Here is a 26,306-nt window from a genome sequence, read left to right as displayed (position 1 = left end):
TTAAATTTTCAATTAGGCATTTATTCTTAACTCCCGTTTGACCATAAATTTTGGGAGCATATATTGAAAATTTGTTTTCAATTTTTTGTTTGGCCATAAAATGTTGACAGATTTTGAAAACGGATCTTCAAATTCTCAAATTTTGGCTCAAACCTACTTTTGGCCTAAAATCTATGTTTTGACGTTTTCAAAACTTTTAAAAACTACCCCAAACTTTTGTATTTTACAAAAAATACCTATCTATTTATGACCTAACTAATTCTATCTAACATGTCTCTGCATTAAAATCGTATCTACCATGTTTACACAATTAAAGCAGTCTCTTTTATAAAATGAAGATTATTCGTACAATATGGGAAGATGATTTTAAAGAATAGCTAGTTACTACCGTTGTTTTTCTTGCACGGATAGATCTTTATATTGTAATTTGAATTGTAGTAGCTAGTAAGTGTATTATTAGCATTGTTGTTAAAATATTATGTTCTGCATAATTTGATATTAACAAGTATGTACATTTTGTACGATTGAGTATTTTTGATAGTTTTTAAAATTTATGAATATAAATAATGTTTCATGTTTTTTAAAATAAAAAGTGAAATATATTTTAAAAAATTATGACCAAATACATTTTCGAAACAAAAAAAAAAAACTTTAAAAACTTCGCCCAAATCAAATTTTTCAAAAAAAATTATGTATGGTCAAACGCTAGCTTAGAATAAAATCAATAATTAAAGTAAAAAAAAAAAAAAAAAAGGGAATAGTATCTTACTAGTAGGGTTTTGGTCCAAAGGCCCAAGCACTGTCACTGGTCTTGCTCCTCCCAACATTTAAATTTATGTCTTTCTTCCCTTTTAGCCTATCAATTTGCCAAGAATTTTAGCTGACTTTGCTGAAGCCATAACTTAAAGGTATTCTCTTTCTATAAAAATTGAATCTTTTTGTTTTATGCTGAAAATTTGTGGAGAAAGATTGAATTTTTATTTCAAGCTTTGATTTTTTTTGCATGTAAAACTGACTGTAGCTTAATTTTTATGCTAAAAAAGCATTTGGGTATATTTGTTTTTTGAAAAAGAGCCAAAAACTGGGTAAAAGCAACTCCTTTGTAGCAAGAAGTGTTCTTGAGTGGGATATTTAATTATTTTTGTTGTGTTTTGAGTTTTTTCTTTAGCTTATATATTCTGTTAATTTGTGAGAAATTGAGATTGTTTCTTTGCCCCAAAAATCTATCTTGTTAACTGTTTCTTGTTTCTTTTTGATTGGTATTGTTGGCTCTGGTACTTTGTTTATCTGAAAGATAATTTATTTCCTCTTATTTATTGAAACAGCAGGTTTTGGCAATGGCTACATCTGCTTGGGACATTACTGCTACAGAGTTCTTACAAGTATGATCATTACATGATTTTTGTTTTCAAGAAATGTTCTGTTTAATGATGTTGAGAAAATTGTTAACTCTGGTTATTTTGTATTGCAGGGTTTCCATAGACAAAAGCTAGCATTGCCTAGACATTCCAGTAAGCAGACTAATCTTTTGCTTTGGGGTACACTTCCAAGACAGACCTCTGTTAGGTGTTCACATAAAAATTTGAGACTCAGGTCCCATATTCCGGCGAAGACTAGAGCTGCGGTTTCGGGAAATGTCAGTAGCTTGGTGGATGAAGATTCAGGCAAAGTTCAGGAGGTTGCTGAAAAGGTGATACATTTATATCGTGTCCCGTTTCTTCAGGACAGTGCCACAGCTGAGCTTCTCAAGTTGGTTCAGACAAAGATCTCTAATCAAATAATTGGTTTGAAAACTGAACAATGCTTCAACATTGGACTCAAATCAGATCTTTCAAGTGATAAATTTTCTGTGCTTAAATGGGTTTTAGGAGAAACGTATGAACCTGAGAGCTTGGGAAGTGAGAGTTTCCTTGAGAAGGAGAAGAGGGAACTTCGAGATGCATATATCATTGAAGTTGGTCCACGTTTATCTTTCACTACGGCGTGGTCTGCTAATGCAGTTTCGATTTTCCAAGCATGCGGGTTAACAGAGATAAATAGAATGGAGCGCTCTAGGAGGTACTTATTATATGTCAATGGGTCAATTCTAGATGGCCAGATTAACGAGTTTGCTTCAATGGTTCATGATCGAATGACGGAGTGTATTTATGTTGAGAAGCTTACTTCTTTCAAGACAAGCATAGTTCCAGAGGAGGTTCGATATATCCCCATCATGGAAAATGGTCGCAAGGCATTGGAGGAAATTAATGATGAAATGGGGTTGGCTTTTGATGAGCAAGACTTGCAGTACTACACCAAACTTTTCAGAGATGACATTAAGCGAAACCCGACTAATGTAGAACTATTTGATATTGCTCAATCTAATAGTGAACACAGTAGGCACTGGTTCTTTACGGGGAACCTTGTTATAGATGGTCAACCTGTGGATAAGACTCTTATGCAGATTGTCAAAAGCACTTTGCTTGCAAATCCAAACAATTCAGTTATTGGATTCAAAGATAATTCCAGTGCTATCAAGGGGTTTCCAGTGAAGCAATTGCGACCTATTCAGCCTGGTTCGACATGCCCCTTGGACACTGTTACCACTGACCTTGATGTCTTGTTTACAGCGGAAACCCATAATTTCCCTTGTGCTGTTGCACCTTATCCTGGTGCTGAGACAGGTGCAGGCGGCCGTATTCGGGATACACATGCTACTGGAAGGGGTTCTTTTGTTGTTGCATCTACATCTGGATATTGTGTTGGAAATCTTAACATTGAAGGGTCATATGCTCCTTGGGAAGATGCTTCTTTCACATACCCAGCAAATTTGGCATCACCGTTACAGATTCTTATTGATGCTAGTAATGGAGCATCAGACTATGGGAATAAATTTGGGGAGCCGATGATCCAGGGTTATACTCGAACTTTTGGAATGAGACTGCCAAGTGGTGAGAGGAGGGAATGGTTGAAGCCAATCATGTTTAGTGCTGGCATTGGGCAAATAGATCACCTTCACATAACAAAGGGAGAACCCGAGATTGGTATGTTGGTAGTTAAGATCGGAGGACCAGCATATCGTATTGGAATGGGAGGTGGTGCTGCATCCAGCATGGTCAGTGGACAGAATGATGCTGAGCTTGACTTCAACGCCGTGCAGCGTGGAGATGCTGAGATGGCGCAGAAGTTATATCGGGTTGTTCGTGCTTGCATTGAAATGGGTGACAGCAACCCCATCATAAGTATTCATGATCAGGGTGCTGGCGGAAATTGTAATGTCGTGAAGGAGATAATAGACCCACAGGGTGCCAAAATTGATGTAAGGGCAATTGTAGTTGGCGATCACACAATGTCTGTTCTGGAAATTTGGGGTGCAGAATATCAGGAGCAAGATGCCATACTGGTGAAGCCTGAAAGTCGCGGTCTTTTGGAAGCTATCTGTTCAAGGGAAAGGCTTTCAATGGCTGTTCTTGGAACAATTGATGGTGAGGGACGTATTGTTCTGGTGGATAGTGTGGCAACTGAAAAATGCAAGTCTAGTGGATTGCCTCCTCCTCCACCTGCAGTGGATCTTGAGCTTGAGAAGGTGCTTGGCGATATGCCTAAAAAGACATTTGAATTCAGCCGCATGAATAATCTGCGTGAACCACTTGATATTGCTCCTGCAACAACAGTTTTAGATTCATTGAAGAGGGTCCTGAGGCTTCCTTCTGTTTGTTCGAAAAGGTTCTTGACCACTAAAGTTGACAGGTGTGTCACTGGCCTTGTGGCACAGCAACAAACTGTGGGTCCCTTGCAGATTACTCTTGCTGACGTGGCTGTTATAGCTCAAACTTATACAGACTTGACTGGAGGTGCATGCTCAATTGGGGAGCAGCCGATAAAAGGTCTTTTGGATCCAAAAGCAATGGCACGGCTGGCTGTCGGAGAAGCACTCACAAATCTTGTTTGGGCGAAAGTTACATCTCTTTCTGATGTTAAAGCAAGTGGAAATTGGATGTATGCAGCAAAGCTAGATGGTGAAGGAGCTGCAATGTATGATGCTGCTGTTGCTCTTTCTGAAGCTATGATTGAACTTGGGATTGCAATTGATGGGGGTAAAGATAGTCTTTCTATGGCAGCCCACTCATCGGAGGAAGTTGTTAAAGCTCCAGGGAATCTAGTCATCAGTACCTATGTGACGTGTCCTGATATAACAAAGACAGTTACGCCAGACTTGAAGCTTGGGGATGATGGCGTGCTGCTTCATATTGACTTGGCCAGAGGAAAACGACGACTTGGTGGATCTGCTCTTGCACAGGTGTTTGATCAAATTGGGGATGAAAGTCCTGATTTGGATGATGTCTCTTATCTTAAAACTGTTTTTAATGAAGTTCAGAATTTAATTTCTGATGAGCTGATCTCTGCGGGTCATGATATCAGTGATGGGGGACTCATAGTGAATGCCCTTGAGATGGCATTCGCAGGGAACTGTGGCATTCGCTTGGATTTAACCTCTTCTGGGAGTAATATACCCCAAACGCTTTTTGCGGAGGAGCTTGGCCTTCTCATTGAAGTTAGCAGGAAAAACACGGATTTAGTTCTGGAAAAGCTCAGCCATGGTGGTGTTTCTGCTCATATCATTGGTCAAGTTACTTCATCTCCGATAGTTGAATTGAAGGTTGACGGGGTTACACATTTGGATGAGGAAACTTCTGTGCTCAGGGATATGTGGGAAGAGACTAGCTTTCAACTGGAGAAGTTCCAAAGACTGGATTCGTGTGTAGAATTAGAAAAAGAAGGATTGAAAAATCGGTGTGAACCGTCCTGGAAACTATCTTTCACACCAACATTTACTGATGATAAGTATATGTCTGCCACTTCAAAGCCAAAGGTTGCAGTTATCCGGGAGGAAGGCAGCAATGGTGATAGAGAAATGTCTGCAGCTTTGTATGCTGCTGGATTTGAACCATGGGATGTTGCAATGTCAGACCTTCTCAATGGTGTCATCGCGTTGGATGAATTTAGAGGAATTGTGTTTGTCGGAGGTTTTAGTTATGCTGATGTACTTGATTCTGCCAAAGGCTGGGGAGCGTCCATTCGCTTTAATCAGCCTCTTTTGAACCAATTTCAGGAATTTTATAACCGTCCGGACACTTTCAGCCTCGGAGTTTGCAATGGGTGCCAACTTATGGCTCTATTGGGTTGGGTGCCTGGGCCCCAAGTGGGAGGTGTTTTGGGTGCCGGCGGGGACCCATCACAGCCGAGGTTTATACATAATGAGTCTGGAAGGTTTGAATGCCGCTTCACGAGTGTGACAATAGAAGAAACACCAGCCATAATGTTCAAAGGTATGGAAGGCAGTACATTGGGTGTTTGGGCTGCTCATGGTGAAGGAAGAGCTTATTTCCCTGATGAGAGTGTTTTCAATCATATTCTTGGGTCGAGTTTGGCGCCAGTGAAATATTGCGATGATGATGGCAGACCAACAGAAGTATATCCTTTCAATCCTAATGGTTCTCCCTTGGGCGTGGCTGCAATTTGTTCTCCAGATGGGAGACATCTTGCGATGATGCCTCATCCAGAACGCTGTTTCTTGATGTGGCAGTTCCCATGGTATCCTAAAGATTGGAATGTGGAAAAGAAAGGCCCGAGCCCCTGGTTGCGCATGTTCCAAAATGCCAGGGAATGGTGCACATGAGGTAACTTTTTAACTAACTTCATAATGAACGCCTTCTGTCATCTTTCTATTAGTGCTGGAAAATAAATTCATGTTATTATCAAATGAACAGATCTTCCAAAAATTCCAAAGGCGTGATATTCTGTTTGACAAACAAATAGTATCAGAGGCATAAAGCTGAGAGGAAGGTGCTGTTCGTTGTCACACAAGCGACACAGTTTTATTATCAGCACTTAATTTCTGCAATTTGGTTGCAGATACCATTGGACGAACTGATGAGTTTTTCAACATTCTTATCATGCCTTTAAACTTTTTTAAGAATATACTTGGTTCTGGTTCTAACGCCTAGAATTTTGATGAATCAAACTCTTAACTGAAAGTCTGAAACTCCAAGCACAATTCCTTGATGAATCTTGCTTGTGCGAGAATATGAATTTCTTGAAATTGAAGAACTGGAAAAGAGAGTTATGTGGTGGCTCCGAATACTTCTAGAAAATTACTCTATTACATTAGAAGTATGTGCGAAAATACTTCTTATGTAGTCATTAAACGACTATGGCTTTGAGTGTTTTGCTGTGGACATTCTTGAAAAAGTTGTAATTTATTATACTTCTTGTGTAGTAATTTCTTAGGCTGTGACAACTAAGGGAGTAAGGGTGTATAACCATGCTGTGGTCTGATTTTATTTTGAAAAGAACTACTATTAGAAAATATGGTATCTCATTTGCTTTGCATAATCTAATAAAAGAAATTGGAGATATAATAAAAGTTCATAATATGGGGATGCAATTACCAAACTGATTAAATGTTGCACTATTATGAAAGTTCACTAGGTGCCTCCAATTGCCTTGCAGACTGAAGCATGAAGTTGGATGGAGATGGCAGCTTGTAAAATTATTATTATTATGATGTCATTGATAAGTGTTGCTAGTCAAGTTGTTATAATGGATGGTCTGATCGTGGACCTGAATTAATTAACTTTGGAATAATTAGTGTCCCAGTTATGACTATATTCGAATTGTGATGTATATTATTTATTCATTTATATTCAATTTTTTGTGTGTGATGTGTCCATGGTGGAGAATGTACTCATGTAGTGACTAGCTTATGCACGCACGTCTTTAGCTGTCTCGAAAGTCAAATCATAAAAAAAATGGCACAGTGCTACTGTTTTTTTTAATACTTGTTTGGGTATTTGCAAATCTATGAGTTTCCGTTAATATATAACTGTGTAAAAGCTATTTACATAATCAGGTTATATTAGGTTAGGTAATTACAAATATTTTTTTTGGTAAAACATTTGTTGATAATTGGGTAATTAACTTGCTATTACAGATTAAAATTAATGATAATGTAAAAGCTCGTTACTTCAAAATATATAACTTAAATCTCAAATATATATAGCATCAGAACCACATGGCTCAAGTGACACTATTATGGTTCTGCCATTAAAAGTTGCCATCTTTTTACTATGCACAAACTAACTCAATTTTTATCACTAATTCTGATCCTGTCGTCTAAAGTTTGGCCCACTTGTGCCTTAAAACCATCGATTGATTTAATTTATGACCGACTAACATATGGTTCAAAGAGAAAATTTAATTTACCATACAAAACTACCCTCACAACTTTTCTGGATAAACGTCTTACAGTGTCTTTCGAAAAAAAAAAAAAATACATAACCAGTGTAAGTCACTTTCCTGTCTATCAGTTGCAAATACTACTTTATATATATAAAAAAGTCAATTTTCCTGTCTTAATCGACAATTGCAAATATCACTTGTTCCAATACACCAAAAGACTTTGTTTTGAGAAATTATTTCATTACTGCAAATACTACTTTATATATATAAAAAAGTCAATTTTCCTGTCTTAATCTACAATTGCAAATATCACTTGTTCCAATACACCAAAAGACTTTGTTTTGAGAAATTATTTCATTACTGGTACTCTATTTTTGGGCCACGTGAACCGAGCGGATGGCCAATGGAGTTAAATAAACAAGTGTCTGTTTTCCCGCCCATACATAATTAAAGTGCATTTATAATAACACATGTACCTACCAGAAAATGTCTTACTTATTTACCCACACCTACCATTCTACCCTTCCTTATTCATCATTTTAAACCATAGTTAAAAATGCTTTCACAGTTTTTAATGTGTCTTACGTGTTGAGTTATTGGGAGACCTGTAGGTGTTCTTTTCTAAAGCTATAAAACAATGATATTAGGACTAAAACTAGAATGATCATGAAGTGAATAATTGGTTAATGTTACTGAAAAATGGGAAGCAAGCAGAGTCCCAATCTTTTCCTTTTTCTTTGCCCAATTTTCTTGATCTTTGCTGCACTATCATCTCAAGTTTCTGCTTTTACTACTGATTTTCCAATATTAAACAGGCCAAATGAGTTCATATCAGAAGAAAGAATTTTCCAACTTTTCCAAGAATGGAAACAGAAGCATGGGAAAGTTTACAATAATGAGAAAGAGCAAGAAAGGAGGTTGCAGAATTTTAGAAGGAATGTGAAGTATATAGTGGAAAAGAATTCCAAGAGGAACTCAGATTCAGATCATTTGGTTGGTTTGACCAAATTTGCTGATATGAGCAATGAGGAATTTAGACAAGTTCATACTTCCAAGATAAAGATACCCTTTAACAAGAGAAAGACTATTCAGATGAAGAATGTGGAAAAAAAACCAACTTCAATTTCTTGTGATGCTCCTCCTTCAAGGGATTGGAGGAAACATGGGGCTGTCACTAAGGTCAAGGACCAAGGACAATGTGGTAACTTTACTTATGTTCTCTTATCATTTTCAGTTCATGTTTGAAAATGATTTAAAAGCTATTGGCAGAAACAAATATGGTTAGTTACATTGAATGGCTTTTCTTGTATAGCCCATAAGGTGATAAGGGTGCATTCATTTTTTAATTGAAGGACGTTGTAGAAGAAAACATTAACATGGATAACTTGGTGATATCTGAAAGATGTGTTACTGAATCTATCAAATTTTCACTCTGCCTCTTTTAACACAAAAAAGAAAGATATAGTGAATGCTTCTTTAAGCTTTAAGCATGACTACAAATCTACAATTGACAGAAACCACTATTTCCAGTTTTCCACTCTGTTCTGTAGATGTGTATCATCACTTATATATTGCTAGATTTTGTATTTACGCATATTTCATTGTATGTATTACATTTATAGTATTGTTTTACACTACATACATGTTTTACTTCTAGGCAGCTTATAGGCATATTATTATGTTTTCCTGAATTAAGCACTATAAAATCCTAATAAAAGGAACTGAGTGAGTTGAATCTACAAATTGGTCTAACCTACAGTCTTACTAGGACTAGGAGTAGGACTTTTTGTTGGCTCAAATCACAACTCAATAGTAGTACCAAAAAGTCCAAAACTCTAAGAACATTTGCGTTCTTTAATTAAGGGAGCAATAAAATGGAATATGCACTGATGTACTTCATTGGAGTAATACATTTGATCTATGCATAACTTTTGCAGGAGCTTGCTGGGCATTCTCGGCATGTGGAGCTATGGAGGGAATAAATGCAATAGTCACTGGTGAACTTATTAGCCTTTCTGAACAACAACTTATCGAGTGTGATAGTTCATGCAATAAGGGCTGTGAAGGTGGACTTATGGACCCTGCTTTTGAATGGGTGATCAACAATGGTGGCATTGATTCAGAAGCCGATTATCCATACATTGCCTATTCTCAAGGCTTTTGCAATTATAACAAGGCATGTGATGATCAATTTCATATCAAGTTTTCTGTCCATCTTCAAAAAAAATTACTTTTTCATAACTTGATCATAGTTCTAAATATTTTTCTCAGCAGGTGAACCATACGGTTTTAACAATTGATGGCTACCAAGATGTTCAACAGGAGGAAAATGCCCTTCTTTGTGCTGTTTCTCAACAACCTGTTAGTGTGGGCATCGACGGAAGCAGCCCTGATTTTCAACTATATAGAGGGGTAACTATTTTCTATTACTCCATCCATTTTCACATATCTTAATAATCCCAAAATAATGTGATTTTTCTATCTATTCTGTTTTGGGGCCGATGCAGGGAATCTATGATGGAGAATGCTCTAGTGATCCAGATAACTTATCCCATGCAGTACTAATAGTAGGATATGGTTCTTATGGATATGATGACTATTGGATTATCAAGAACTCATGGGGTACATATTGGGGAATGGAGGGGTATGGATATATAAGAAGGAACACAGATTTGCCATATGGCGTTTGTGCCATTAATTCATTGGCTTCTTATCCAACGAAAGAGTCGTCTTCAGCGCCATCTCCTTACCCATCACCTGCCGTTCCCCCACCTCCCCCTCCGCCCCCTCCACCACCTTCTCCAAAACCAAGTGAATGTGGAGACTTGTATTACTGTCCAGAAGATCAAACATGTTGCTGTGAGTTGTACATCTTTGGCATATGCTTCATTCAGGGTTGCTGTCCTTATGAAAATGGTGTTTGCTGTCACGGATCAGCCTATTGCTGCCCAACTGAATATCCCATTTGTGATGTTTATGAAGGCCTCTGCCTCAAGGTATGACTTCTCTTGTGACACTTTGTTAAGGAAAAACTCAACTTTTAATTTTCAAATGGTTTCTGAGTAATCAAGGGAATTTGATGTCAGAGAAATCATAAAGCAAGATCACTCTTAGGATTCTCCTTAATCCATGTTGAGTCACATAAAGTTTACAAGGTAGAATCAAATTCCATAAAATCCTGCTGTAGTGACAGTCTCTCCAAGCATAGCAGTATCATTTAGGTTCCTTCTAAATCAATGCAAAAACAGCCAATGAATCTTTTTAAATTATTGTTGCACTTGAGGTACCATGCTAACACACAGCAAATAGATTAGATTTGTCATCTGCAACTAGGTACTAGGAGTATTTCTTTTATAGACAATAAGCTAGGCAAAAGGGTTTGAAAGATATTTAATTGGATAATTTTGCTCAATCATTAGATACCAGTGGGAGGTAGTACAAGGCCTAAAATAGCGCACTTTGAATTAATCAAAGAGTAAGTAATTTTTACTTGGCTTTAAACATCCTGAAATCCACCAGTCCAACTAATCCGGAGTTGCACCAAATATATCAGAGTAAAACACTTCCTACTAAAGGTTAAATATTCAATGTGATAGAAGAAGGATCCCAAATTAAATTCATTCTTATTTGCTTCGTGATTTCTTTCTACTTTTGCAGGATTACGGAGGAGAAGTAGGAGTGGAAGCAAGGAAGAGAAGAATGGCCAAGTTCAAGTTACCATGGAGAACTAACACTGAAGCAACAAAGGGGATGGACCAAACGCTCAAATGGAAGAGAAATCATGTTGCTGCAATGCGTTGAAACAAACACTTCTTAACCATAAAACACAAAAACAAATACTAATAGACATAAATATTCCTCAGACTTGTCCAGGATTTGCAATTATGCAGCGGAATAAATACATCTTTGAGTGATGATGTTTACAGAAAGCCTACTCACTCTTTTCTAGGGGTGAGTTTCATTTTGTCATAATTTGAATGGGCATAATTTATGAATATAAAAACTCGAAACTTGTGATCTTAAATTAAATGTGTGTATAACATGCCAAAATTATCCTTTGAATCTTTGTGATTTTAAGCATACCGTGTTTGAGGTATATATAAACAAATTTCGGAATTTAAAAATATTTTTGCTCCATCCCCCTCGTTACAAAACTTCTATCCTTGTTATATTGTCTATGCATGTGAATTATATACTTATGTCATATGTGTGTGAGTGATATTTCAAAAATTGATATGTTGGGCACTTTAGATAGTAAGTTAGATCATTTTACCCTGTCACTTTGAAATTCAATCCTTTTCTAGTACGGAGGGAATACTTTTATTAGGGCTGTGCACAGTTCAGATATATTCGAGAACCCCAGCCGATTCAGACTATTTGGATGGTCGGATTTTGGATTTTTGGTTTGGATATGAATTATATATTTTTTTTAAATTCGGATATACGTATCGGATACGGGTTGGTTAAACCAATCGACCAATTTGGATACGTATAAAAGGTACACTTTCATTTCATATGAATTATATATTTTTTAAATTCGGACCCCCGAAATATATGGATACATATAAAAGGTTACACTTTCATTTCAGGTTCTTAGATATTTGTTCGGAATTTCAATTTAGTTTGTTGATACTTTTGTTTAATGAACTTTATTACACATTGGTTGATGAAGATTGTGAACTAGGTGTTGGGATGTTGGCGAGGCGTACAATTAAATCCGAAAATTTGAATTGTTTATTTGAACCAAATATCAAAAATCCGATCTGAGTTTAGTTTGGATTGGATTCAGATTGAATTTTACAACATCTGAAATTCGAAATGTGTTAAATCACATGACCGATGAACAGGCCTAACTTTTATCAGGCTGGCTAATTATTCGATTGATGTGGCACCTTCTATAAATGAGGATTGCTATTTATTTCCTTGCTCTTTTGCCCTTTTCCTATGTTTTTTTTTTCCATGTGAGCACTTTACACGTAACGTTTAGAAAAGAGTGTTTGATTTATGTGAGCATATTTGGCCAGGACGTAACGTTTAAGAAAGAGTGAAGAAATCATTTCATGGTATAAATCGTTTTTAATTAGGAAAGAGGTAATTTATTGTGACAGTAAAAAAAGGAAATATGTTCATTGAAACAGGGGGAATATGATTATGAAAAAAAATTAAAAACCATTTAGGATTGCTATTGAAGTTGTCAAAAATGGCGTTCTTGTTCCAAAAAAGAGTGGAATCGTTGCAGCATTTAATTAACGGTATTACTCCACTCTTCCTTTTCACCCATTTCTCTCTTCATAAAATATAGTAGTACTAAGAACATACATATATCCAGCAAACAAGAATTTATTTGAAGTCAGACCACGAGATTCTAAATTACAAGAAAGATAGTTCCTTTTACACCATTAAAGACGCAGAGAAGAGGATCAGGAACTCCAAAAACGTAACCCGTACATATAGTTGAATGGCAGGTTTAAGTAGAGGAAGCACAATTATCCAGCAAAATCTGAAGATAACTCAGTTAGGTAAAAGGGGACAAATTGATGAAGCTATCAAATTGTTCAACAGGATCACACACCCTAATACCGTCACTTACAATTCTATGATTTCTGCTTATGCCAAGAATGGTAGAATCATCAATGCACGCAACCTGTTCGACAAAATGCACTTCAAAAATTTAATCTCCTGGAATACAATGATCAATGGGTATTTGTTTAATGGCCAAGTTGATAAAGCGTGTGAACTGTTCGATAAAATGCCTCAGAGAGACCATTTTACTTATGCATTGATGATAACTTGTTATTCGCGTAGTGGGGAGCTTGAAAAGGCTAGAAATATGTTTGAGTTACTTCCTGATAAAAGTAATGTAGCTTGTTGGAACGCGATGATTACAGGGTATGCAAAAGCTGGAAGGTTAGACGATGCGAGGAGAATGTTTGATGGCATGCCAAGAAAGAATTTAGTTTCATGGAACTCGATGCTTTCAGGATATACCAAGAATGGGGAAATGCAATTTGGATTGAAATTTTTTGAGGATATGGAAGAGAAGGACGTCGTTTCTTGGAATTTATTAGTGGACGGGTTTATTGAGGTTGGGGATTTGGATTCTGCTAAAGTAGTTTTTGCTAAGATTCCAAATCCAAATGTTGTTTCTTGGGTGACAATGCTGAGTGGATTTGCAAGATATGGGATGATATTGGACGCTGAAATGATTTTTGACCAAATGCCGGAGAAAAATGAGGTTGCTTGGAATGCCATGTTAGCTGCATATGTCCAGAATGGCAAAATTGATATGGCTGCTTCATTATTTAATAGAATGTCTCAGAGGAGCGCCGTGGCTTACACAACCATGATTGATGGTTATTTTCGTGCTGGAAAGCTCGAAGAAGCAAGGGATTTGTTGGATCAAATGCCATACAAAAATGTTAGTGCACGAACAGCGATGATTTCAGGGTACATCCAAAATAATAGGGTGGATGAAGCTCGTCGGGTATTTGATCAAACAACTATTCGTGATGTTGTTTGTTGGAATACAATGATTGCAGGCTACGCTCAATGTGGGCGGATTGATGAAGCTTTTGATCTGTTTGAAAAGATGGAACCTAAGAGCATAGTTGTTTGGAATACCATGATAGCAGGTTATGCTCAAGTGGGACAAATGGAGAAAGCACTTGAGATAGTTGAGAATATGGGAGAAAGGAATGTAATTTCTTGGAATTCTCTAATTTCAGGTTATACCCAAAATGGTTTTTATGTAGATGCACTTAAATATTTTATGATGATGATACGTGATGGCAAGAAACCCGATCGTTCTACTTTTGCTTCAGCATTAAGTTCCTGTTCCAATCTTGCAGCTGAACGTTTAGGTAAGCAACTTCACCAAGCGGTTATAAAAACTGGTTATGTGAAAAACTTATCAGTTTGTAACGCTTTAGTCATTATGTATGCAAAGTGTGGAAAGATCTTTGATGCAGAAAAGATGTTTGGAGATATTGACAATGCTGATGTTATATCCTGGAATTCTTTGCTTTCTGGATATGCTTTAAATGGATGTGGGAAGGAGGCTGTCAAACTTTTTCAAGAGATGGAAGATATAGAAGTCGTTCCTGATGAAGTCACATTTGTTAGTGTTTTATCTGCATGTAAGCACGCTGGCTTGAGTGATACTGGTGCAAATTTGTTTGAGCACATGACCAAAAAGTATTCTATCACTCCTTCATCGGAACATTATGCTTGCATGGTTGACTTACTTGGGCGAGCGGGGAGGTTAGAAGAAGCTCTCCTTTTAATAAAGGAAATGAAAACAAATGTTACGGCAGAAATGTGGGGTGCCCTATTTGGGGCTTGTCGCTTGCATAACAATATAAAGATCGCTGGCTGTGCTGTTGAGAAGCTTCTTGAACTTGAACCTCATACATCTACAAATCTGGTTGTCTTATCAAACATGTATGCTGAACTAGGAAGATGGGGTGATGTGGAGAGAGTTAGGGAAACAATAAAAAAGGGTGGAGCAGGCAGACTACCAGGATGCAGCTGGCTTGAGGATAGGAATCAGTTGCTTGTTTTTCTTTGTGGTGATGATACTTCAGCGCAGGCAGTGGAGAACTTTAATGTTTTATTCACTTTAACTGCACAAATGATGGATATGGGCCATGTGCCTACCATGACATCATTTTGTCTTGACTTAGATAATTGAGCCATAGGCATGTATATTTAAGTGCCAACATGCATTCATAAAATCACTTCTGGTTTAGGGCTGCAAGGTGGCTTTGCATGACTCTATGGCAGATGCGAAAATCACTCCAATGTCTGGAAATACTTTGCATCTGCAACAGAAGGCATGCAGAGCTGGAATGGAATTCTGCAAGATATAACCAGAAGAGTGAAGCGAAAACTTGCTTATGAGGTAACTGCTGTTGTCTAGATATAAGGTTAGTGCAGATCTCCACAGTGATTATATGATAAAGCAGCTGATAACCGTGAAGGCGTGAACGGTGCATTGGTGTTTCCAGGTAGGTGAATCCAAGTTCGCCCTTACATAACGTGCATATAATAATACTTGTAGTATCTAATGTCTTATCATCAGTCTTTTTCTTCTATCCTTGTAGTATCTTCTATCTTTTTATCATCTATTTTTTTCCTGATCTTGGAGAACATTTAAATTGCACATAAAAAAAGTTTTACCGTCTCTCTTCTTAAACTTCTATAACAGTTCATGCATTGTAGGGCTATACCAACATAATGGACCTTGTTCTGTTGAAGGAATTTCTGATTTTGACTGGTTCTTCTGGTCTGTATCTATGTGGATAATCATCTATGTACAAGGATGTGCACTGTTGTAACTTCAATTTCTAGAGTTTGGTAACTTTTCAATTAAAGTAGATAGATAATACTAATCTTTTCACATTGAATGTGCAATCATCTTAGTTCCTCGAAACTAAGACAATCAAATGTGGTGTTTTAATTGATCGCTTTCTTCTTTATCCCTGTTTTGCATTCACTTTTCTATTCACAATATATATTCAAGTTTCATCTGATATGTTTTAACAAAGGTAGTGGTGTGTGTCCAAGCCGCAGATAATGACCGGAAAGTTGCAAGGAAGTTTCTTCTAAATGACTCCCGATCTCAGGTTGCAGTCTTTCTAGAAGGTCCATGTCCAGTCATGGATATCCTCCTTAATGGTTTAGTCATAAAGCATGCATCTAAAGCTCCTCCTCCACCAGTAATTGAGGTTAGTCGAATCACTTTCAAAATCTGGAAGTTGTTTTTTTTCTCCTTTTTTTAAAAATTTACTTTGGGCTTGATGATAGGATATTAATAGAGAAACTTGAAGCCTAATATTTTCTGAGAGAGTGTTAGGTTATGCCACTTAAGGTAGCTAGCTGACAATTTGAACTATTTGATCTGTTTAGACATTAAACACTTTCATGCTTCTCTAACCATTACCTCTCTGTACGGCATTCAGCACACTTAATTTCATTTTTTTAAAATCTCTTTTAGGATGATGATTTTGGTGTTAATATATGAATGACGGAACAAATGGCTGGTTCCCCACTTGGAAGTGTACAATGAACGTTCAAGGGACTGAGGGAGCAATAAGATGGGATCTGCAATTATATACATAATTGTTGAAATGTGTTTGATTTCTTTTAAACTTTTGTACGAGCTTGCTGGGCATTTTCAGCATGTGCAGCCATGGAGGGAATAAATGTGATAGTCACCGGTGAAGTTATTAGTCCTTCTGCACAAGAACTTACTTATTGATTGTGATAATTCAAACAATAATGGCTGTGAAGGTGGACTTAAGAACCTTGCTTTTGAATGGGTGATCAACAATGGCGGCAGTGGTTCAGCAGCTGATTATCCGTACACTGCCTCTCAAGGCACACTTGCAATTACAACAAGGCATGTGATGATCAATTTGACATCAAGTTTCTACCCATTTTTCAAATATTTTCCTTTTAAAACTTGATCACTGTTCAAATATTTTCCTCAACAGGTGAACCACAAGGTTGTAACAATTGATGGATACCAAGATGTTGCAGAAGAGGAAAGTGCCCTTCTTTGTACTGTTGCTCAACAACCTGTTAGTGTGGACATCGGCAGGAGCATCCCTGATTTTCAACTATATACATGTTGCACAAGAGGAAAGTTCCCTCTTTAGCATTCGGCAATGAAGGTAATTCGTGATCTAGTGAATTGTTACTTTAAAGCATTTTTCGTTTTTCTTTTTATTAACTTAGGTGGTTTTAATAACAAATTTGGTTTCTAGAGATAGTAAAAGCTATAAGCTAAAAATGAAAATAAAATAGATAAATATATATGTTATGTCCACAATGTGACGTACCTTAATATTTCTTCTTTTTTCTTTTCATAGTTTTTCATGACATAATGATATTCTGATGGTAATAACTCACTTAATGTCTTTCCAAGCTTTGTTTCATAACCGTTGACAAGTACAATCCCAAAGGTAATCAAGACATAGAATAATGCAAGTATATGATTAGAACATCTTTTATTTTCTCTAACATTTAATGAAAACGGAGAGCAGTATCCATTGCTTACCAGTAAGCCAAAGACTGAAATGGATCATAAAGCTTGTAGATTTGTTGTATTTTGTCCTTTATCTGGAAAGACTAATCATCCATTTCTCATATTTGACTTCCATGAGAAAACAAAAAGAAGGATCGATTAATAAAGGATACAAATACAAATAAATCTACAAGCTTTATGATCCATTTCGTTTCATTAAAATGTTAGAGAAAATAAAAGATGTTCTAATCATATACTTGCATTATTCTATGTCTTGATTACCTTTGGGATTGTACTTGTTAACGGTTATGAAACAAAGCTTGGAAAGACATTAAGCGAGTTATTACCATCAGAATATCATTATGTCACAAAAAACTATGAAAAGAAGAAATATTAGGGTACGTCACATTGTAGAAATAATATATATACTGCTCTACATCTATTTATTTTCATTTTTTAGCTTATAAATTTATTATTTCTAGAGACCAAAATTGTTACTAAAATCACCTAAGTTCAAGAAAAAAAATGCTTTAAAGTAAAATTCACTAAATCATGAATTACCTTCGTTGCCGAGAAGGGCGTTGAAAGAATCATTTCTAAACCACAAGAAGAAAAGACATAAATACCCCTCAGACTTGTCACTACTTTGCGGGCCTATTATCACTTAAGAGTTAAAACTTTTTGAAATGGAATAAATATCTTTGAATGATGATGTGGTACCAAAAGCATGCACACTCTTTTGGAGGAGAGGCCAAAAATAAGTGAAAACCAATACTCTCGTTTCACTATATGCTACGTAACTTGGATGGTGACAAATTTATTATTTTCTAATGTAAGTTTGTTGCATTAACTGAATTATTTTTCCTTATCGTTCTACTCTTAATACTGCGTTAGTTGAGGAAAAAAGATAACTGTGTTAGTTGCTATAAATGAAATTACTTTTTAAATAGGGTACTGCATACATCATTACCCCTCATCTTGAGTCGAAATCTCCTTGATACAGGAAAAAATCGTACACACCAAATATTTCTCAAACTGTAACATTAACCCACCTCTTTGGTATTTGACTACTGTTTCCTAACAAGTGTATGTCACATAATTTTGAAAGGATAGTGATGTTCATTTCAAGTGGTAGTTGGTCTTCTCCAAAAATCTGGCAGAACCAACTCCACCACTTTTCCCTTCTAAACTTACAAATACTCCAAAATTCTAAATTGGGGTCCAATGATTGAAGATGAGGTATGGGAGCAATGGCTAGACTAGCAAGTCTATACGCACTGCGAGTATGATTTAAATGGCAATCCAAAAATCGGGTATCTATGTCCTGCAGCCTTTTAAATATAAGGATGAGACTTTTATATGAGAGAAGCTTTGCCCAATATATTCGGAATTTTAAAAAATATTTTTGTTCATACTACCTATTTACAAAACTTCAATACTTGTTATATTATGTCTGTATAAGAATTATATACTTATGCTGTATGTGTGTGAATTATATATCAGAAAATATATATATATATATATATCAATATTGGAATTTAGACAGAAGATAGTTGATTTTATGAGACTTGGCTAATTATCCGATTGAGTTGATGATAAACGAAAACTAAGGGGTGGACGAGAAATGTTTTGGAGAAAAGATAAAAAAATCTATCCCAATATCTCAGAAATAAATATCCAACAAACTTAATAAAGTTTAGGAGGAAATGCACTCAAAATATCCACACACCAGCCTTTAAAAGCATTTGTAACTCTTTAAGTTTTCAGTCAAAAAATTAACAGATAAAAGTTATATATAACAGAAGAATCTCAAAGTCATTTATTGGATTGTGTCTAAAAGATGGGGAATACACAAAACCTCCACCTTTTTCTTCTTCTTGGTTTCCTTTTTTTCTTTATCTCAGCTGTGTTATCATCTCAAGTTTATAGTTTTTCCAGTGAGTTCCCAGAATTGGACAGGCCACAAGAGTTGCTCTCAGAAGAAAGAGTTTTCCAGCTTTTCCAAGACTGGAAACAGAAGCATGGTAAAATTTACAACGATGAGAAAGAGGAAGAAATGAGGTTGGAGAATTTTAAAAGGAATGTGAAGTATATAGTGGAGAAGAACTCAAAGAGGAAGTCAGAATCAGACCATTTAATTGGTTTGAACAATTTTGCTGATATGAGCAATGAGGAATTTAGGCAAGTCCATACTTCAAAGATTAAGATGCCTTTCAACAAGAAGAACAAGACCATTTCTGCAAATTCTTGTGATGCTCCTCCTTCTAAGGATTGGAGGAAACACGGGGTTGTCACTGAGGTTAAGAACCAAGGAGAATGCGGTAAGCTGTGCTAATCTCTTCTGCATATTAAATTCAGTCATTTCACAATTTTCCATTTTTACCGGATTACGGATTAAGGCTTATCACAGATATTTACTTGTAATTAGTAATTACCTTTGAAGTGATATGATTGTGTTAATATATTTTGCATCGTCACTGCATAGAGCTTAAACTCGATATTAGACATGGCAGTCATGTTTTGAACAAAAGAGAGACATAACTGTGGCTTCATTTAGTTCATAGATCTTTATTAGGCGGCTAGGACAATTGTTGTCTTAGAGATATCAGTGAGCCTGAAAATATGCACCATTTGTAAAATACCTCTGAATTCTGCTTAACAAATGCAGGATGTTGTTGGGCATTTTCGGCGTGTGGAGCCATAGAAGGAATAAATGCATTAGTCACTGGTGAACTTATTAGCCTTTCAACTCAAGAACTTGTCAACTGTGACACTTCCAATAAAGGCTGTGAAGGTGGACTTATGGACCCTGCTTTTAAATTTGTGATCAACAATGGTGGCATTGATTCAGCTTCTGATTATCCATACACCGAGTCTCGAGGCACTTGCCATTACAACAAGGCATGTGATGGTGCAAATTTCCTATGATATTTTCAATTCACTTTTTTCATATTTTGTGAAATATCTTGATCATATTTGCTCAAACAGTTGAACAAGAAGGCTGTGACAATTGATGGATACCAAGATGTTGCTCAAGAAGAAAGTGCCCTACTTTGTGCTGTTGCTAGACAACCTGTTAGTGTAGGCATAGACGGAAAAAGCCTTGATTTTCAACTATATGCAGGGGTAACTCTTTATTCTTATTGTTGCTTTTTTTTTTTCCCCGACAAAGCCCAATATTAAGTTCTTTGCCTTATTTTGGGGGTTGATGCAGGGAATCTATGATGGAGAATGCTCTAATAATCCAGATGAATTATCCCATGCAGTACTAATTGTAGGATATGGTTCTGACGGAGGGGTTGACTATTGGATTATGAAGAATTCATGGGGAAAATCTTGGGGCATGGAGGGGTATGCATATATAAAGAGGAACACTAATTTGCCATATGGGGCTTGTGCTATTAATTCATTAGCTTCATATCCAACGAAAGAATCGTCTTCCTCTCCACCATCCCCTCCGGTTCCTCCACCACCTTCTCCAAAACCAAATGTATGTGAAGACGGCTTATATTACTGTCCAGAAGGTCAAACATGCTGCTGCGGGTTAGATTTCTATGGTATGTGCTTAGTTCACGGATGCTGTCCTATTGAAAATGGTGTTTGCTGTGAGGGATCAAAATTATGCTGCCCACAAGACTTTCCATATTGTGATGTTTTAGAAGGCCTCTGCCACAAGGTATGACTTAATCTTCAATATCTTCCTGTGTTAATTACCACCAATCTTTTGAATCTTCAATAGCTTCTTCATACCACCGAGACTTATATAGTCTAGTGGTACTCGTGAGGTATTTCACACACACAATAGGTGTGAGTCGGATTCTCACACTCCTCTTACTCCCATTGTAATATATTTAAAGAAAACTCCTTGTTAGTAAGATTCTCACGTTTGTTTCCCTTTTGGCAGGACTATGGAGATAAAATTGGAGTTGCTGCAATGAAGAGAAGAATGGCCAAGTTCAAGCTACCATGGAGTAGTGGTACTAAGGGAATAGAAGGGATGGACCAAACTCTTCTATGGAAGAGAAATCAGTTTGCAGCAATGCGCTGAAAGAACTTGCTGCATTGCGCTGAAAGAACTTAACTACTGTTATTATATAATAACTTTTATCATCCCTGTCTGGTTCTTGCTACCAAGTAAAGATTGTAGAAAAATATATAAAATTCAAAAGAAAAAATGTAAATAAATCCTTTGATTATCTATATATATTGTGGTTTATGTGTATATTATTTCTTTTACACTGCATATATAAGGTTAATTTTTTTTTTTTATGTATATATATATATATATATATAGTAGATGATGAATGCATTGGTGAAAATCCTGCCTCTACCACTACGTGTATGACATATGAGGTATGTTTTCGAGCATGTTGGACACATAGTTCAAGATGTAAAGCATGCACAAGACGAGCACCTTACCTATCAAGACATATAGCCTTATGAGACTTTAACGTCCTATAATCGCTTAGGGGCATTTTGATATTGTCGCGCCTTGAGGAGAATCAGAACTTTGTCATTTAAAATATTACCCACTATGTTCTGGAAAATCGTCATTTAGATAGAAGCAAGATTCATCAAGGAATTGTTCTTTTATAAGCAAGAAAGCTTCAATAAATGCAGGCCTTTAGTACCTGCTGTTATTTGACAATCTAAGAGTCTTCTTTGGTATCAATAGTAGATGTACTTTCAGCATGGCAACAAGTTGATTTCTCTTCCACTCAAAGCTGGTTGGTCAATCTCCCTTGTTATTGCTTTAGTACTAGTACTCCATGATAACTTGTACTTAACCAAACTGCAACGTCTAAAGTTTGTGCATAAGCAGAGGAGCACCATACTGTGGACGAATAGTCACAACTTGAAATGGAGCATGTGTATAAGATGGGGATAGTTCAAATGAGAATTTTTGTAGTATCATTGCTATTGCCATTTTTGCTTCCAACATTGCAAAGTTTTGTCCAATGCAAATTCGAGGTCCCCAACCAAACGGGATAAACGAGACTTGTCCATTTGTTACCTTTGACACTCCTTCACTGAATCTTTCTGGTTTGAATTCCTTCACATCTTCGCCCCATATTTCCTTATCACAATGTACCAAAACTGTGGGTATAACGAGTAACACTCCAGCTGCTAGATTTAGCTCCCCCAATTTCACTTCTTCTTTAGTCCTCCTACCAAGTGTTGGTAATGGTGGGAATAGCCTTAACGTCTCGTATAAGATCATAGTCACCTATGAAAAAAGTATCGCATAAATTGACAGTAGAATAATTAGTCAACTTCAGAAATAAGTACTTACAACTTTGAGGCGACTTAGTCCTTCAAAATCTGGTTTCTTATTACCGAAGACCTGCAAAACCTCCTCTCTGGCACGTACTTGCCACTCCCAATGTAAGCACAACAAAATCATAGTCCAAACAAGTAACACCGAAGTTGTCTCTTGTCCAGCGAAATAGAATAACTTACACTCTTCAATCACTTCTAATGTTGTCATTCCGAAATCTTTGCTTCCATGCTGTTCAATTTCTTTCAAATTGGATTCAAGTAATATGCCTAATAAGTCTTCATTATTACTAGTCTCCCCTGCTTTCATTGCCTTCAATCTTTTATCAATGATACGCCTAATTGTCGTTTGAATTTCCTTCTTGATTTCCAGCATTCTTTTGTTCCTCTTACTAGGCAAGAACCTAAAAAAAAAAATCAAATTTAAGTAAATTTACAAAGCTGTGAAGTAGAAAACTGATAAAATAGATTATATTGTACTTACCTCGACCCTGGTATATATAACGAAAAAGCTACTTCCATTACATGCTCAGCTTGTTCTTTCTGAAGTTCGAATACTATTTTTCCTTCTTCATAACTGCTACCAAATGCAGTGCGGGAGATTACTTCACCAGTCATCAGTTGAAAGTGTGGCCATACATCGAGCTCGACTGATGTTTCCTTTGGAACAATATCCTCCCATTTGCTTAGCATTTCATTACAACTCTGATAAAGTGCTGGCATCATATGCTGTTTAAGGCAGACGAGTTAATTTCACGTATGGTCACTAAACTTTATACAATAGCTATATGCTTTGGTAAGATTAGTGTAAAAGAAAAAAAGTAGTAGTATGTATAACCTTTAGCTTCTCAAAATGGAAGGCAGGATTGATGATTTTTCTGTGTTTGGCCCATTTGTGTTCTTCAAGACTTACAAGGCCTTGAACCAATAGCTTGGTGAATGGATTGGAATTTTTATACTTCTGATACATATAATTTTTAGCAAAAATCTCCTTTATAAGTGCAGGTTCTGTGATGACTACTATTGGATTGGGGCCTAGCCAGGCAAAAGAATTTTTACCTGCGAGTAATTATCAGTTTTGGGTTAGTAAGAAAAATCAGGGCATTTTTTATGCATGATGTTTAAGTGTAAAGTAGATCATACAGTTTAAAATGGATAAATTCATTAATAGCCACTTTTAGTTCATGTAATTAAAAAATACTAGTCATTGTAGTAGAATTTGAAATTCCATCGATAAAATTTCAAGATACTGTCATGGAGCTTCAACTGTGGAATTTCAAACTCACAGTTTTTCAGTTACATGACTGAAAAGTGGCTAGCCCAACGATTGGTTAAAATGGTACAACAAACTAGCTTGTTATTTTTACCATTTTTGTTGATGGTGTCACAGAAAAAAGGGATAAGCCTTTGAGCTGTATCGTCAGAGAAATTGATGGGCTTAGATTTTGCTTCTTTGAGTTTATTTGAGAGCTCTTTCAAATCTCCATAGAGTAGCTTGTATGGATTTCCCTTAAGACCACTCAGTCTTAAGTACTTCTCCAATTTCTTTGGCCTAAACCATGCCCAATTCAACACTCTCCATGTATATACTAGTAACAAAATTGCAACACACACTTTTATTCCCACAGGTAACAAGCACTCCATGTAGTTGAATTGTCCACAACTAAAGATGTTGGTTTCAATTGGTGAAATTTGCGGATATTTATAAGAAGATGGGTAAGACTTTTTGATAAATTTTCATCGGCATAGTTGGCAATGAGAATCAATGTTTAGGAATTAAGGTAAATGGAGACTTGATGAAGAAGAAAACAATATATAAGTCGTAACAAATTAATATGTCTTCATACTATATGCAATCTAGCTATCACGTTCCATCACTCACAAATCATATCAGATCGTTGCAGCTATCCTCTTAGTCGTGAAATGCACCGACTTATATTGCAAGGGAAAATATGTCATTTGTGTTGCCCGTAAAATAAAAAACGCTTATTTGCAAGTTATGAAAAAAAAATGACAAATATTAAATAGCAATTGCGCGGAAGGACTCACCGAGCAGTTTCTTGTTATATTAAGAGTATCTTTGGACCAGGGGTGAAGGTAAAGGGGAAGGGGAGAAAAGGGGGGGGGGGGGGGGGGTTTCAATGGCAATTTCTTGTCTCTTCTTATGTTGTTCAAGCGGAAGTATTCTTGTATTACTTGTTTGTATCTATTGTCAAATCGCTAGTGCCAAATGGAGAAGACGTCCATCTAATTCATTACATAGTTCAGTAGGATAATTTTGTCCATTTTGCTTAGCTCTTTATATTTGTATTGACTATATGGATAAGTGTCTTGTTTCTTCTTTCTTGTGCAAACTATTGTCCTCCACCAAAACGTTAGAACAGACATGGAGAAATATAGGAGACTTCTCGAATAGTTGGGGTTTATGTTGAATATTTGTTCAATTTTGTTTGTCATTTTGCATCCATTACAATCATATATGTGTGTTGTATGAAAATGACTTAATAGTTTACCTTGGTGACTAGTACATAGAGGGTTAAGACATAAACGAAGAGAACTATATACAAGCCAAAGAAAACAAGGAAGTAGCACAAAACTTATGCTTAAGAAAAAAACTCAAAAACAACTTTTTGCAAACGTTGATTTTGCAAAAGCAGCCACCTTGAACTCAGTGGCGGAGTCAAACATTTTATCAAGGGTGTTCAAGATTTGAAAGAGTAAATGACAAATTTCTTGATAAGTAGGTTCAGCGTTATGTTGTTCAATCAAGCGTTCTGCCATGAACGATTTCAACATTTATTACTAATCGAGATTTTTTTATTGCATTGCTTTTATTAATGAAATAGATGGACAACTGCATAAAGTAAAATACTGGTTGAACAAACGAGTGAGTCTAGATTTGTATTGGACAATGAACACTGATCAGACAATCAAAGAGAAAAAGAAAAAAAGAAAAAGGTAAGACTTATTTATAGATTTTAGGTTTGGGTTTAAAGTTGCTTATTGACTTAGTTTTTCTTTTACCCTTTGAAAGTGCATCCTTTGTTGGATAATTTTTTTTTAATACGGCTAATATCTAAATAGTAACATGTTTCAAAAATAAAATAAGTTATTCATATATATAACACTCTGTATTGATAAAAATTGTAATATCTAGAAAGTTGACAAATATTTAAGAATTTTAGGTAAACTAAAAATAACTAACTAAAATAATTGTATTTGTTTGATGCAAGAATAATAATGCAGGTGATCTATAATTCAATAATGCATGTATCCACAGCTGTAGCCTGTAGCAGTGGAGTCCGGAACCAAAATGCCCCCAAAAAACACATTTTGAACCAAAATACTCTAACAACAAAAAAATGTTACCAAACTACCTTTAGCGCAGTAATTCTTCGCGCTAAAGCACTTAACTCGAGGACGGCTCGTTATTCTATAAATAAGCAATAAATTACTGCGCTATAATGTCCCTCCTTTTTTTTTCGGCCCTTTTTGTTAACCCTTCTTCCAGTACACTTTTAACGTACTTTGACCATAGATTAATCATGCTTCGGACCCCGAAACTTCAATATTTTATATAGAACCCTACTTATTTTTGTGCGATTAATAAGGTAGGATCAATAAATCAAAGATACACAAAAGTTCGGATGGCCGTTTAGTGGTTGAAAAGTGCTCGAACGTCATTTTCGTTTGAAGGCTCTATGACATTAGCTTGAAGTTCTTTACGAATACTTAAACTTGTTCATTAATAATTAATCAAAAAGTTAGTCAAAATGGCAAG

The 26,306-nt window shown here is 36.2% G+C and overlaps 6 protein-coding genes across 12 annotated transcripts; 5 read left to right on the top strand and 1 right to left on the bottom strand.

Moving 5' to 3' along the window:
• Window positions 1-754: 754 nt before the first annotated feature.
• Window positions 755-6,406, top strand: LOC132044125 (probable phosphoribosylformylglycinamidine synthase, chloroplastic/mitochondrial). Of its 2 annotated transcripts, none has more exons than XM_059434619.1 (4): window positions 755-908; window positions 1,326-1,382; window positions 1,472-5,660; window positions 5,751-6,406. In XM_059434619.1, exons 2-3 carry the CDS (start codon window positions 1,338-1,340, stop codon window positions 5,657-5,659), a joined length of 4,233 nt encoding a protein of 1,410 aa, XP_059290602.1. In that variant the 5' UTR covers window positions 755-908; window positions 1,326-1,337; the 3' UTR covers window position 5,660; window positions 5,751-6,406. The 2 variants fall into 2 exon arrangements, with proteins under 2 accessions (XP_059290602.1, XP_059290609.1); XM_059434626.1 differs by having other exon boundaries at window positions 756-908; window positions 1,329-1,382.
• A 1,435-nt stretch (window positions 6,407-7,841) lies between these two features.
• On the top strand, window positions 7,842-11,250 carry LOC132044113 (low-temperature-induced cysteine proteinase-like). 2 transcript variants are annotated; one of them, XM_059434609.1, is made up of 6 exons: window positions 7,842-8,422; window positions 9,159-9,397; window positions 9,496-9,633; window positions 9,729-10,217; window positions 10,879-11,033; window positions 11,089-11,250. In XM_059434609.1, exons 1-5 carry the CDS (start codon window positions 7,921-7,923, stop codon window positions 11,020-11,022), a joined length of 1,512 nt encoding a protein of 503 aa, XP_059290592.1. In that variant the 5' UTR covers window positions 7,842-7,920; the 3' UTR covers window positions 11,023-11,033; window positions 11,089-11,250. The 2 variants fall into 2 exon arrangements, with proteins under 2 accessions (XP_059290592.1, XP_059290586.1); XM_059434603.1 differs by having other exon boundaries at window positions 10,879-11,250.
• A 1,413-nt stretch (window positions 11,251-12,663) lies between these two features.
• LOC132044096 (pentatricopeptide repeat-containing protein At4g02750-like) lies at window positions 12,664-16,617 on the top strand. 5 transcript variants are annotated; one of them, XR_009412034.1, is made up of 3 exons: window positions 12,664-14,869; window positions 14,970-15,947; window positions 16,513-16,617. XR_009412034.1 is itself a non-coding variant. In XM_059434587.1 (2 exons), the coding sequence occupies exons 1-2, from the start codon at window positions 12,680-12,682 to the stop codon at window positions 15,087-15,089; spliced, it is 2,310 nt and encodes a 769-aa protein (XP_059290570.1). In that variant the 5' UTR covers window positions 12,664-12,679; the 3' UTR covers window positions 15,090-15,997. The 5 variants fall into 5 exon arrangements, 1 of the variants encoding a protein (XP_059290570.1); XR_009412030.1 differs by having other exon boundaries at window positions 16,217-16,617; XR_009412033.1 differs by lacking the exon at window positions 16,513-16,617 and having other exon boundaries at window positions 14,970-15,227; window positions 15,793-15,997.
• LOC132047730 (cysteine proteinase mucunain-like) lies at window positions 15,879-16,880 on the top strand. The gene is made up of 3 exons (XM_059438734.1): window positions 15,879-15,947; window positions 16,434-16,625; window positions 16,716-16,880. Exons 1-3 carry the CDS (start codon window positions 15,879-15,881, stop codon window positions 16,878-16,880), a joined length of 426 nt encoding a protein of 141 aa, XP_059294717.1.
• Window positions 16,881-18,302: 1,422 nt separating this feature from the next.
• Window positions 18,303-21,470, top strand: LOC132044088 (low-temperature-induced cysteine proteinase-like). Its single transcript, XM_059434578.1, has 5 exons — window positions 18,303-19,569; window positions 19,917-20,149; window positions 20,237-20,374; window positions 20,463-20,924; window positions 21,153-21,470. The coding sequence occupies exons 1-5, from the start codon at window positions 19,089-19,091 to the stop codon at window positions 21,294-21,296; spliced, it is 1,458 nt and encodes a 485-aa protein (XP_059290561.1). The 5' UTR covers window positions 18,303-19,088; the 3' UTR covers window positions 21,297-21,470.
• A 135-nt stretch (window positions 21,471-21,605) lies between these two features.
• Window positions 21,606-24,516, bottom strand: LOC132044080 (cytochrome P450 CYP72A219-like). The gene is made up of 5 exons (XM_059434570.1): window positions 23,893-24,516; window positions 23,364-23,584; window positions 23,010-23,254; window positions 22,542-22,929; window positions 21,606-22,475 (listed from the first exon to the last, which is right to left on the bottom strand). The coding sequence occupies exons 1-5, from the start codon at window positions 24,167-24,169 to the stop codon at window positions 22,050-22,052; spliced, it is 1,557 nt and encodes a 518-aa protein (XP_059290553.1). The 5' UTR covers window positions 24,170-24,516; the 3' UTR covers window positions 21,606-22,049.
• Between the last annotated feature and the right edge of the window lie 1,790 nt (window positions 24,517-26,306).

Source organism: Lycium ferocissimum, chromosome 2 (genome assembly GCF_029784015.1).
Source record: "Lycium ferocissimum isolate CSIRO_LF1 chromosome 2, AGI_CSIRO_Lferr_CH_V1, whole genome shotgun sequence".
Taxonomy (NCBI): Eukaryota; Viridiplantae; Streptophyta; class Magnoliopsida; order Solanales; family Solanaceae; genus Lycium; species Lycium ferocissimum.
Note: the sequence above shows the minus strand (reverse complement) of the source record. Positions and strands in the feature narration are given on the sequence as shown.

Excerpts from the sequence above, each read along its gene's own strand:
- LOC132047730 (XM_059438734.1), top strand. The coding sequence starts at position 15,879 with ATGGATATCCTCCTTAATGGTTTAGTCATAAAGCATGCATCTAAAGCT. Across the intron at positions 15,948-16,433 it reads CTCCTCCACCAGTAATTGAG|TCACCGGTGAAGTTATTAGT; the intron begins GTTAGTCGAATC and ends TAAATGTGATAG. Across the intron at positions 16,626-16,715 it reads TTGCAATTACAACAAGGCAT|GTGAACCACAAGGTTGTAAC; the intron begins GTGATGATCAAT and ends TTTCCTCAACAG.
- LOC132044088 (XM_059434578.1), top strand. The coding sequence starts at position 19,089 with ATGGGGAATACACAAAACCTCCACCTTTTTCTTCTTCTTGGTTTCCTT. Across the intron at positions 20,150-20,236 it reads GCACTTGCCATTACAACAAG|TTGAACAAGAAGGCTGTGAC; the intron begins GCATGTGATGGT and ends TTGCTCAAACAG. Across the intron at positions 20,925-21,152 it reads TAGAAGGCCTCTGCCACAAG|GACTATGGAGATAAAATTGG; the intron begins GTATGACTTAAT and ends CCCTTTTGGCAG.
- LOC132044080 (XM_059434570.1), bottom strand. The coding sequence starts at position 24,169 with ATGGAGTGCTTGTTACCTGTGGGAATAAAAGTGTGTGTTGCAATTTTG. Across the intron at positions 23,585-23,892 it reads TGACACCATCAACAAAAATG|GTAAAAATTCTTTTGCCTGG; the intron begins GTAAAAATAACA and ends AATTACTCGCAG. Across the intron at positions 23,255-23,363 it reads TCCATTTTGAGAAGCTAAAG|CATATGATGCCAGCACTTTA; the intron begins GTTATACATACT and ends TGCCTTAAACAG.
- LOC132044113 (XM_059434609.1), top strand. The coding sequence starts at position 7,921 with ATGGGAAGCAAGCAGAGTCCCAATCTTTTCCTTTTTCTTTGCCCAATT. Across the intron at positions 9,398-9,495 it reads GCTTTTGCAATTATAACAAG|GTGAACCATACGGTTTTAAC; the intron begins GCATGTGATGAT and ends TTTTCTCAGCAG. Across the intron at positions 10,218-10,878 it reads ATGAAGGCCTCTGCCTCAAG|GATTACGGAGGAGAAGTAGG; the intron begins GTATGACTTCTC and ends CTACTTTTGCAG.
- LOC132044125 (XM_059434619.1), top strand. The coding sequence starts at position 1,338 with ATGGCTACATCTGCTTGGGACATTACTGCTACAGAGTTCTTACAA. Across the intron at positions 1,383-1,471 it reads CTGCTACAGAGTTCTTACAA|GGTTTCCATAGACAAAAGCT; the intron begins GTATGATCATTA and ends TTTGTATTGCAG.
- LOC132044096 (XM_059434587.1), top strand. The coding sequence starts at position 12,680 with ATGGCAGGTTTAAGTAGAGGAAGCACAATTATCCAGCAAAATCTGAAG. Across the intron at positions 14,870-14,969 it reads AAATGATGGATATGGGCCAT|GGCTGCAAGGTGGCTTTGCA; the intron begins GTGCCTACCATG and ends CTTCTGGTTTAG.